The sequence below is a fragment of the Tupaia chinensis genome, unplaced genomic scaffold (genome assembly GCF_000334495.1).
Source record: "Tupaia chinensis unplaced genomic scaffold, TupChi_1.0 Scaffold000578_2, whole genome shotgun sequence".
Taxonomy (NCBI): domain Eukaryota; kingdom Metazoa; phylum Chordata; class Mammalia; order Scandentia; family Tupaiidae; genus Tupaia; species Tupaia belangeri.
Genome location: NW_006160094.1, coordinates 2536301 through 2548940, shown reverse-complemented (window position 1 = coordinate 2548940; position 12640 = coordinate 2536301). Strand labels below are relative to the sequence as shown.

Genomic DNA, 12640 nt, shown 5'->3' with positions numbered 1-12640 from the left:
GCCCCAGGCTGCGCAGCCAGGGGAGCAGCCAGCGGGACTACAGGGAAGGAAGAAAGAAACCCTGCCTCTGTCCTCCTCCGCTCCTGTCCACTCCACTCCACTCCAGACCGTAACTGCCCGTCTCCCAGACCACGCCACCCTGGTGCTTTCCAGCCAGTATTTTTCATCCACACTTTATTCGTAAGGGGAGCAATTCCGTGGAAGGCAGGAGAGGGGATCGTGTTGGTGTGAGTTCCCCTTCAGGCCTCGCCGGCAGCCAGCGTGCCATTTTGTCTTGTGTTGCCTCTGATTATAAAGCGACATACCTTCACGCTAGAGATTTGGAACGTATGTTTGGTCTCCCAGAAAACTCAGTGACATGATACTAAACCCCATTTTGTCTTTTGCACTAGGGATCAAACCGTCTCAGTTACCACAACGGGAAAGGTTTCATCTTGGCTTTGCTCCTGACAACAGGAACCAACCTGGGCTTCTCGATATCTTCTTGATCCTTGTCCTCTCTTTAGGAGAAATGCAGTGGGGAATTGGGGCTGTGGCTGCCAGATGGAAGCAGGCTCTGGTGACCCCAGGCGGATGACAGTTGTGACACGGAGCCCTGCTCCAGGTTCCACTGTGTCCGTGGCCCACTGACCGCCCTGTAATAATTTTCTTCCAGGTGGACTTGGGCCTCCTGCGCTTCGTCACCGCCGTGGGGACGCAGGGCGCCATTTCGAAGGAAACCAAGAAGAAATACTACGTCAAGACTTACAGGATAGACATCAGCTCCAACGGGGAGGACTGGGTCACCATCAAAGAAGGAAATAAACCTGTTGTAAGTTTGGCCGCCGCTCCGTTAACGGAGGAAGCCTTTTAAATGGGTGATCAATTTTTACTTGTTTGTTTGGGCGCGTTCTGTCTGGCCTGGTTTATTTTTGAATTGATTTAAAATGAAAAGTGCAATTAGAGGTTTACATCTGACCAAGGGGTCTCATGTTCCCAGACCTTGAAGCCAAGAAGAAATTATACGGATGTTTCCAAGAAAAGTCAATACGGGCCAAATGAACCGTCAGACTCAAAAATCGCTTTAAATCTCCCACAGGGATGTGAACTCTGCCTAGGATAAACACCATCCTCATAGAACCTTAGGAGTTTGGTTGCTTTTGGGTTTTGTTTTATGTATTTCTTCATTCTCTCTCAAAGACTCTTTCTTTCTTCCTCTCTGTAATGGGCAGGTTTTAGAAACTATCTTTTCATCTACCCCACGTGGCTCACAAACTAATTTACAAGTGCCTCTGGCTGCTTGCAAGAACAGAGAGAAGCAGCGGTGTTTGCTGCGCTCCCTCAGCTCACAGGGGAGCTAGCTTGCAACCAAGACGGTGGCACGGGTGGCCCTGGCCCCAAATCCTTGGGAACCAAGATGTTTTTCTCGGTCTGCCTGTTTATTTGAAGTCATACTTGCTCTGATTCACTAATCAAAAGATTTCTGAAAACTCATACTCACTGGTTCCCAAAATGTAGAAGCTTGCTCAGGAGGCTGAGTGCAACACGAGTGATGGGTAATAAAGACAGCAGCAAAGCCCAGATAACTGCAAACTGTGGGCTTGGGAGAGGCTGTCAGCATGTCCTGTCTCTCTTTGGGTCACTCTTAGTCTCAGTCACCTCCCTCTGGGTCTGGAACTGAGAAAACCTCCCCCACCACCACACCCCCCGTCTGTGAACTATTGATTCCTTTCATTAGAAGCACAACCTTGCTCTCACTTAGGGCAAGCGAGGCAGAGCAGATCTAGGGACGTGGCCTCGCTCTGGGACACGAGTTCTGTGGACGGCAAGGCTAAGGCCACAGCCCAGCTCTGGGGGACATGGAACCAGTTCTCCTCCTGGGGAAGAAAACCCCCACGGTTTCCTCGTGGAGAAGAAGTAGGTGCATTTGACCCCGAGTTTCATGACTCATTGGAGTACGTTTTTAAAGGTGTGCTTTAATTTCAAACAACACCCCACTAATGCCAAGGACACGTCTACAGACAAAAAACATCCAGAGTGGGGAGACCTGACCCTACACCGTCAGGTGTTTCTGTAAAATGAATGTCATTGGGCCAGCCGGTGGCATGGAAGTGAAGGTCCTAGATCCCATATGGCTGACTCTTGGTCTGAGTCCTGGACCTGGTGGGAAAAAAAAAAAAAAAAAAAAAAACAACGGGTGCATGTGTATGCATGTCCAAAATCCCTAGGCAGAATGGAGCGATGGGATTGTGGCATGGCCATCACCCCTGGGGAGGAGGGATGAGTTCCCATTTTCCTTCTCTCTGTCTCTCTCTGACAAACGCACACACCCTAGGGGTAAGAATGAAATCTAAACATAAGAGTGTCCCTTCTCTACGATGTCCTTTCCAGCCATTGTCACTGGCTGTCCACATGGCCCTGGAGCACGCTCAGATTCCAGGGGTGACTGACAAAGTGCTAGGAAGGCCCCGGTACACAGAAGGGCTTCGGGGATGGGAGGCAGAAGGAATAAGACAGGATCTGTGGCGGGAGAGACTGGGTGTCTGAGCACTTTAGCTGAGCCCTCTTCAACTGGGTCTGCCTCTGCCGCCACGGTCTCCTTCCACCCTGGGGACCACTGAGCCTCCTGCCCATGCCCTCTGCTGTCTCAGGAGTGTGGTCCTACCTCGGCCAACAGCCCTAACCGGAAACACTCCCTCAGGCCTCTTCCTGTTGGGCTGCGTGTCCTTCCACGGTTTTCAGCAAACATGACCCCCCCCATGTGAGCATGATGGCAGCCCCCGGCGTCAGAGCACGTGGCCTCCTGAGCTCTGGCCGCTCCCAGAAGTCGCCTCGCTGACCCTCATGTGGAGCGCCAGCACTGGGGACTGCCCTCCCTCTGGCAGCCCCCATTTTTCTTTGTCACACAAAAATGCTCCCACACCGATCGTTTCCCCGAGAGAGGTGCTGGGGTAGGGCAGGAATCTGAAGGCTATCGCAGACGGGGATGAGTTACGACGTTAACTGGCCCCAGAAGGAAGGCGGGCGACCACCTTCGGTTATGCAGGCCACTTAAACTAAATGAAGCGAAAACAGCAGCTTGATTTTATAAGCCCTTTCTGGGACAGGGCACTAGGGGAAGCCTCAGGAAGCTGTAGCCCTCCTCATGCTTACCTGGAAGGGTGCAGAGGACGCTCCAGTTCTGGGGGCCCAGTAATTCCCAAGTTACACAGTCGGCCCCACTAAGCATAGGGCCTAGTGCTGAATGCTGGCTGCATAAGACCCAGGGCTGAGAAGTGGCACTTTGACCCAGGGCTACCAAAATCCAGGACAGTGCAGGCTTTTGGTTCCACCTGAGGCACGCGTGTTACTGAACCGAACCAAGTGCATCTACCCACACGCGTCCCGCTCCCCCGCCCTGTGCAAAGCCAGGAGGGCCGCCCCTGCTGCGGGAGACAGCTCCCGGCTCTAGACGGTCCAGGCATGCATTTTTAAGGGCAAAATCCAGGATAGGCTGTGCTCCCCCTACTGCACTCGGATCACCGATTGGTCGATGCAGGTGAGATCATCTCCTGGGCTTTCTTGATTGGTGGGGCCTCCGGTAACCAGTTCCCGTCTCCAGTGCTTGCATTCCATAAAGCATCCAGCAATTACTCTGAACGCTGAGTAGGTATAACCAGAGACTCCAGCCTTCCTTTGGGCCATTACATTAAGATGGATCTTGCATTCCAAGCAGCTTAGAAAGATACTTTAATGTCAGATCTTATTAATTTTCAGTTGGGAAATTCCCATTTATTTTTCCTCAACAGAAGAAGACATGGAGGGCCCTTTTAGAGGGGTCCCTGCATGGTTTCCGGCCTAGTGCCAGAGCATTCCAGGTCAGCCAGCAGTTTCCATCCCGCCAAGATCTTCCTAGAGAACTGCTGTAGCCCCAGGCCCAGGCAGCACGGCCCTGCAGATACCGTGGGAACCATGCTTCCAAAACGAGCTGCAGAAGCCTTGGAGAAGCCGATTCAGTTCAAGATCATTTACAACTTGGTTTTGACTTAGACCACTAAAACATAATTTTACCATTCCCCAAAAAGGATGAAAGTCATTAGTTAATGTCGGGGAGATCTTCCATCAAGGAATAAAATCTATAGGGAGGACCCTGCTTGACCTAGTGCACTGGCTAGGAACATAACCTAGAATTTCAAAACGCCAGACCCTACCCTGAACTCCAAAAGCCCTCCTTCTGGGGCTTCCTGAGAAAGTAAGACGTGGACGTTCCCACGAAATGTCCATAGTGTTCTGTATGTTTTCTGATAAAGTTAATAACTGCTCACTTTAAAAAATAGTAGCATGTACCCTTCAATAAATGCTATCTTTGAAATAGCGCCATAGAGACTGTGGCCTTTCAGAAAATTCAGTGGATGTTTGGGGCAACATCGTGTGTTGGACATTAACAAAGGGCAGAGTAGTCATAAGAGAGGTCAGAGGAGAAGCCAGGGTAGCTCTGATCAGCGTGGAAATACAGCCAGGGGAATAGACAGCAGCCTTTTTATTTTCTTTCTTCCTTCTTCCCAGACGTGATTCTTTCTGAAAGCCATCATTTGGAAAGATGAACATGACACATTATTAATGCCACCTCAGTCTCAGTAGATGTGCTGAAATTTACCAGGCATTTGTGAGAACACTTTTGGGGGGCTTGTGTTAAATCCCAAAATGTGTTGGTAAAGGGCCTTTTCTTTTCCCACACAGATCTTTCAGGGAAACACCAACCCCACAGATGTTGCGTTTGGAGTTTTCCCCAAGCCACTGATAACTCGGTTTGTCCGAATCAAACCCGCAACTTGGGAAACAGGCATCTCTCTGAGATTTGAGGTGTACGGCTGCAAGATAACAGGTAAGCTCCAGACTGCCGATGGCCGGTTGTGATGTGCACAAACTCCTGATCGGAGACGATCACGTTGTATGAGTGCAGTCGGGATCTGGCAGTCTCTTACACAGTGTTCAAATCCAAGCTCAGTTCCTGCCTTACTCCTCATAGCCTGTTTCTTTGGACGAAGCATTTGCCCCGCGAAGCCGTGGTTGTGGGAATGGCCATCGTGCCCCTGGCATGGGGCTCATTGGGCTGTGGGTGGGCTCTGCAGACCCCGATGCCAGCTGGCCCGAGCACGGGCTGGTGTAGTGGCACCTTCTGCACATGTCCACGCCATCCAGTGCTGCTTCCTCGGTGCACAGCACGCCACTGGCGCTGAGCAGATTTCCATAACTTCGCGCAGTGTCCTCCGCGGCTTTATCTTTCCCATTTCGAAGTCTAAAAGTGGCCTTGTCCATCACAGTTGAGGAGAAGGAGGAGAAATTCTCCTTTAACTACCCCAGAAAGGTTTTCATCAGTTTGGTCTCTATCTCTGTTTTTGTCAAATTAATATACTAAAATCAGAAATCCATTGGAAAATGGTTCTAGTTTTTCAGTTTGTTTCTCCAGAATCAAAAGGACTTTAAAAGTCCCTCAAGTGTGGAATAAGTAAGTGGCGTTTACCCATCTGAGATGTGAAGAGATTATGAGATGCTAAGAGATTATGTGGCCATGAGCCAGCGGGTGGCCTGGTGGTTAAGGTAGCGGGACTCCCACTTAGCCGACCATGGTTTGGGTCCTGGACCTGGAAAGTTGCTTTCTCTCTCTCTCTCTCTCTCTCTCACTCACTCGCTCTCTCTCTGGTGAGCACCTATAGCAAATTAAAAGAAAGAAAAAAGATGGATAAAGTTAAATAAATAATTCTTTAAAGAGAGAAAGTGAGAGATTATGTAGCTAAAAAAAGAAAGGCCAGGTCAGTACAGAGCAGGAAGTTAAAAATAGTGAAGGGCCCTCACTGCTCTCTTGTGTATCTCTGTGCTGACCAATGCTGCTCTGGCTTCCCCACTGAGCTCCTTTATAAATGCTCTGTCCTCAGAGGTAAATAGCAGTCATTTTAGAATTCCTTTTAGTTAACTAAATACATTACACAACTTTTATTTAAAAAAAAAAAAAAAAAAAGAATAACCAGGGGCCAGCAGGTGATGTGGTCATTGGGGCACTGGACTCCCACATGGCCAACCATGGTTCAAGTCCCAGACCTGGTAACTGGCTTGCTTTCTCACTCTCTCCCTCTCTGGTCAAATTACAAAATAAGTAAATAATAGGACCAGCAGTTGGCGTAATAGCTATGTCGTTGGAATCTCATGTAGTTGAACACGGTTAGAGTCCCAGATCTGGCAGCTTAAACTCACACCTGGCATGTGTGCGTGTGTGCCCAAGATCCCAAGAGGAGAATGGAGGAGAAGGGATTGTGGTGTGGGCCATCCCCCCTGGGAGATGATTTTCACTTTCTGTCTCTCTGTCTCTCTCTGTCTTTCTAGCAAGCACAAGCGCCCTATAGCAAAATCCTCTCAAAACAAAACAAAAACTAAAAACATAAATAAATAAATAAATAAAGTTAAATAAAATAATTCTTAGAATAAAAAAAGAAAGGAAGAAAGAATAACCAAAAACCAGTTTAGTGTAATCTTCATAGGAAGTTTGAAAGTTCAATGACAGAATCAGTAGACTGATTCACTAAAAAGTAATTAAAAGTGAACAACTTCTTTAAAAAAAAAAAATCTATGGACTATCTTTTAATATTACAGTCTGATGAATATTTAAAGTACTCAATTGCTCATTCCCTGAATACCAACACTATTTTTATATTTATCATGTTTTGTATAATTATTGTTCTTTGTCTTTTCCTTTTTTTTTCTTTTTTTCTTTTTGAGATGTTTTTGCTATAGGGCGCGTGTGCTCACCAGAGAGACAGAAAGTGAGAAATCATCCCCCAGGGGGGATGGCCATGCCTCAATCCCTTCTCCTCCGTTCTCCTCTCAGGATCTTGGGCACGCATGCATACGTTCCCAGCCTGAGTTTAAGCCACTGGGTCTGGACTCGAACCATGGTCTACTACATGGGAGTCCAGCGACATAGCCATGACGCCAACTGCTGGCCCCTCTTTTTTTAGAGAGAGAGGTTTTTACTATAGGGCACATGCACTCCCCATAAAGACAGAGACAGAAAGTGAGAATTCAACCCCCACCCTGGGAGGATGACCATGCTGCAATCCCTTCTTCTCCAGTCTCCTCTCGGTATCTTAAGCATGCCCACACATGCACCTGGCATGAGTTTCAAGTCACCGGGTCCAGGACTCAAATTGTGGTCGTCTACATGGGAGTCCAACGCTGTAACCATTACCCTATCTGCTGGTCCCTGTATAATTATTTTTAGAGGAGGAAAATATTGACTCTTGGGGGAAAAGTCACCTTGAAAATTTTCTATAAAATTACAGGAAATTGGGGGAAGAACTAGCGAAGAGGGTGAAAACTACACTTTTTACAGCAGAGTCCATTGTGGGAACTAAAAGTCAATATCTGAGGTCTTACTAAAATTTTATTTATTTCTATCCCAGAGACAGACTTATTTATTGTCATATATCTAAGTTCAAGTCCTGAGAGGAAGGGGTTGGTGGAGAGCACTTTGGAGGAAAAAAGGATGTTGAAAAGTTAGATCTAACCTTGGCTTTATTTTCAGTCAGTAATTAAATGACAGAAAGTTCTAGGCCATTTTCAGAGCACTACGAATTTGAGAGACTACCCATAAATTTGTAGGAACAAGGCCTCTGAGGTTTGGGTGGAAAAGCACATTTCTTCAACCTTATCTCACGTCACTATATATATATATAAAGAAAAAGTAAACTTCATAAAGACTTCAAACATCGTAGTCTGAACTATGAATTTTCAGGCTCTTAAAGACTTACGTCACATTCTTTTAGTTAAATAAAATACTTAAGTCTAAACTGTCCTTTTTAATTTTCACTAGGATCTCTTTGCGAGGTAATTCTAGGAATATAAGCAAACCGTTGCATTTTTAAAGCTAGTTAAATGACATAGTTATTTAAACATAAATGTCTAAAATGGCATGTTTATTATTTTTATTTATTTATTTTTAATTTCCAGAGAGTGTGTGCACTTGCCAGAGAGAGATGAAGAGAGAAGAGGAGGGAGAAAGCACCCTCCAATGGGGTGTGGTCACACCACAATCCCTTCTTCTCCACTTTTCCACCCTGTCAGGATTTGGGACACACACACACACACACACACACACATGTGTCTGGCGTGTTTTTCAAGCCACAGTGTCTGGGATTCAAACCGTGGTCAGCCATATGGGATCCAGTTCCCTTACCCACACAGATCCAGGGTTGATCTTAGTAACTAATTACTTTATTCAAGTAGGTGCTGCTTTTAGGCTCAGAATACTAGTATCTTAATTACAACCCTTCATATATATATATTTTTTGAGAGGTTTTTGCTATAGGGCGTGTGCACTTGGTGCGCCCACCAGACAGACAGGGACAGAGAGACAGAAAGCAAGAAATCAGCCACCGGGGGGATGGCCAAACCACAGTCTCTCCTCCATTCTCCTCTTGGGATCTTGGGCACACGTGCACACGCGCCCGGCGTGAGTTTAAGCCACTGGGTCTGGGACTTGAACCACGATCGACGACATGGGAGTCCAGCAACATAGCCATTACACCAACTGCTAGTCCCTACCCTTCACGTGTTTTTAAATATGTTCTCTGTAGTGAGAGAGCTGTCATCTCCATGTAACTGACCTAGGTAGGCTAGGTAGAGGCAAGCAGTTACACTCACGTCACATGGAGAGAAAGTATGAGGACGTGCCCAGGCTTGGCTGTGTTCTATCCATGTCATGAATGTGGGGCCCTAGGTCCCTCATATCAGTGGAATCACAAAGTGTTTGCCCTTTGATGTCTGCAAATATCCACTTTCATCTCACATTCCAGATAAAAGATAGCCCCTAGATTTGTAGACCGAGGCAAGATTTCAGCCCCTCTGACCTCCATTCACTGAACTGTAAGGTTCGCCTTAATACAACTGTAAAGACAAGGAAATGAAAGAATATTCCTAACACCCTGACTTAGAGCATGTGCTCACTAAACGGTACCCAGTAATTAACGCAGGACATGGTACTCCAGAAACTGAACCTAGCGTATGCCCTGGTGAGCAGAGCCTCTAGGAAAACAGTGATCTCAGCATTTCCTTCTGGGTTTATCGAGGCAAATAAATTTCTCCTTTTGGAAGCTGTGGTTCCCTCAGAGTGGAGATTAATGAAAAAAGAATAGGACTGGAGTAGTGCTCAGGAGTTACTTTTGATGAATGAACTGCAGTTCTACCCAAGTCTTCTGACAAGTGACAAGACCCCCAAAATCTCACCCTCGGGGCTGGCAAGTGGCATGGTGGTTAAGGGTACTCGCTGGAACCCCACAGGGCCAGCTGTGGTTTGAGTCCCAGACCTGGTGGCTTGCTTTCTCTCTCTCTCTTTCTCCCTCCCTCCCTGTTCAAATGAAAATAAATAAATAAATAAATAAAGTTAAATAAACTAAGAAAAAAAAGATCACACCCTCTCCTATTGAATACTCAAGTCTTGATTTCAACCTGGATTTTTCTGTAAAAACTACCAAATTAAAAGTTACCATATGAACATATCAGTTGACATCCACAGCCTCAAATTTTAACCTAATTTTTGCACTGAGAAAATATTTGACAGAAATACAGTCATCCTAGAAAATCCAGAGTATCGAATGGTCTATTGCCTTACGGAGCAATAGAGAAAACAAGATGGGAAGAAGTCGTTCTGCTTTATGAGTGATGAAGCAGGCTTTTCATTATTCGACAAAGAAGGCTTCGTCATTTTAGCCTAGATGGAAACTGGTGAAAATCGTGTTGGATGAGTACAGCTCAGTGCATGGAGCACACTGCAAACTTTGTTGTCTTGTGTTTGTTAACTGGAAGTCTGTTCCCTGGTGCTGAGCACAGATCTGTGTGCCCCTCTCATTAAATCAAAATTCACACTGATGTGAATTCAGACACCACGATGTCCAGAGGTACTTTCTGAGTCACGAGGAAAGATTCGACTGTGCTCATTCAGGGTCCCATCACATGGAGTGATTACTTCTCATTCTGTAAACATTGATGAGCTGGGTATTCGATTCACCAGGCTATCTCAGTTTTTCCATGGAAGTCGAGTACAGACATCACTGACAATAACCACCTCAGTCCCACATTGCAGAATTCATCCCCCCTCCCCCCCTATCCAGGGCTGGCTGTAACCTTTCCAAATAGGGATTCCAGGTAAAGCACAGAATGTCCTGTTAAAATTTGATGCAGATAAATAAATATTTTTTTAGTATAAATATGTCTCATGCAGGGTAGACTCCATGGCCCAGTGCTTAAGGGAATTGGATCACACATGAGTGACCTTATGGTTCAAATCCTGGACCCAACAACCTGAGAAACATGTGCATGTGTGCCCCAAATCTCTACAGCATGGGGAACTGGAGGAGAAAGGAGCGTAGCACAGCCACATCCCTTGGGGATTGCTTTCTCCTTCTCTGTCTCTGCCCAGTGAGTACACATACCCTCTGGAAAAAAAAAAAAAAGAAAAAAAACTGATGTAATACTTGCACATACTAATATTTAAAAAGTACTCATTGTTTCCCTGAGATTCTAATTTAGCTGGGGACCCTTTTCTTGTTTTGATATTTGCTCATTAAATTTGGCAACACTATTTCCCAATGGTTTGACATGTAGCCAGGCTAAACCATAGCTCCACCAATGAACAGTTAGAAACTGACGTTTCATTCAAACTCTGAATTAATTGTTAACATAACCTTTCTCCTGATCGGCGTTAAAAGTCAGTAAGGTAGTTTTAGTCAAGGGTAGATGAAGGTGCCTCTTCATGGCTTTTCCTGGAGGAAGCAGGTGTACGGAAGGGACAAGAGTCTTACCTTTCACTGTGACTATGTTGGCTGGGTGGAGGCCGGGTGTCACCAGGTTTGACTGTGCCCCAGCCAGCTGGGCATTAGAGCAAGGGCATTAATCTAGTGAAGGTTCTGCCCTCTTACAATATTGGAGTTAATTATGTCCTCTCCAAACAGCAACATCTGGTCCCCATTACCAACTGAACACTGCCTTTATAGGAGCTGGTTTTGAATCAGGCAGGTGTGACCACAATGGCCAAAAAAAAAGTGACTCCTATTTTTAACACTATAGTTTCATAGTCCCTCAGTAAAATAGTGTTTGTAAATCTTTTTTTTTTTAATCCCCTTGGAGTTTATTCTTGGTTTCCAGATCCCAGCCTGGAGCAAATACTGTGGTCCAGTTAGTTATAGGAAAGGCTTGCTGAAGAAAATGACAGCTGCCTTTTATTGTATTAAGAAGTTGATTCATTCACCAAATATTTGCTGAGCAAATACTATGAATTAAACAGGGCACAAAGAGTCATAGAGACGAGAGAATTATGACTTGGCCCATGCCCTCAGAGAACTTAAAACTTGGGAAGGCAGAAAGCAGCACTCCAAACAACTGGGCCGGATCACAGCACAGGACCGTGCCGTAAAGGAAAACCACGTCCAGTCGCAGAGACGGGAAACAATGGATACATAGGGGATATTTGAAAATGGGACAGGACAGCCCCATGGCCTGGTGGTTAAGGGAGCCATATCTCACATGGAGGACCACAGTCTGAATACCAATTCCAGCAGCTTGAAAAATCACGCTAGGCCTTTGCACATGTGTGCCCCACATCTCAATAGGATCGAGAAATGGAGAAGACTGCAGAGTGACCATGCTCTCTCCCTCTCTCCTTCCCTGCCTCTCTGTCTCTTGGTGAGCTCACACACTCTTTAGCCAAAAAAAAAAAAAAGAAAAGAAAACTTTCTTCGTTGTGAATTTTTAAAGAAAAAGAAATAGGTCATGATTTCAAGGAGCTCAGACAGGTAGTAAGAAGGGCAAGATGCTATTCCTAGTGGAGGGAATCAAACAGGAGAAGGCTTCCTTCCCCCTGGAGCTGAGAAAGTTCTTCATCTCGGATGACTCTAGCAAAAGGGGTGAGTGTGGAGAGGCCGTGTAAGGACACCTGCATGCCTGGTTGAAAACTGCATGCGTAATTCCTAGGCAAGCACCTCTGGTGGTTTGAGTAAAGAAATAGCATGGTCTGAACTGTCCACCTCGCGGGGAGGGTACCGAGCGGCCAGACCTGAAGGTTCAGCAGATAACATGACTGTAGCTTCACTTTCCCGGCACGGCTCTTGCTTGGGGGGGGGGGGGTCATACTTTTAGACTAAATTCTTGTTATATTATGCAGAATTAATTTTTTTTATTTAACTTTATGTATTGATTTATTTCTTTTTTTGAGATTTTCCATCCAGAGTACACTGTATATTGTCTCAATCAAGCACATCAACAAACATGTTATGGTCAGCAAATGATCTTCCATTCCTTGTTTTCTGTATGTTTTGCTTTTTCCGCCCATCCTTGATTCTCTATCTCTTACCCTCTGCCATCTCCCGCTCTCCTCCCACACTGTCTCTGGTATCTATGTTTGCTTTCTATACTGTTTTGCCCCCACATTTTATTGAATCACCAAAGACCCGAATCAATCCAAATACCCTCATAGCAAACACAGGTGACACACACATATCCATGAACACAAGTCTAACTTTACGCATCCTATAAAGTAGCACCTAGCAGGGGCTACATATCCTACTGCAGTCATTGAATAGATATATTTTTTTTCCCTGAAACTTTTTTTTTGTAACTCAATTTACATTCCTTC

General features: G+C 45.8%; 1 protein-coding gene across 5 annotated transcripts in view; it reads left to right on the top strand.

The window, feature by feature from the left end:
* NRP1 (neuropilin 1) overlaps positions 1-12640 on the top strand; it is a 173449-nt gene that overhangs the window by 121381 nt on the left and 39428 nt on the right. For all 5 annotated transcript variants that reach the window (XM_014591504.1, XM_006158289.3, XM_006158287.3 and 2 more), the window contains exons 8-9: positions 656-811; positions 4699-4843. In XM_014591504.1, the coding sequence (XP_014446990.1) occupies positions 656-811; positions 4699-4843 (301 nt within the window). The remainder of the gene's footprint in view (positions 1-655; positions 812-4698; positions 4844-12640) is intronic.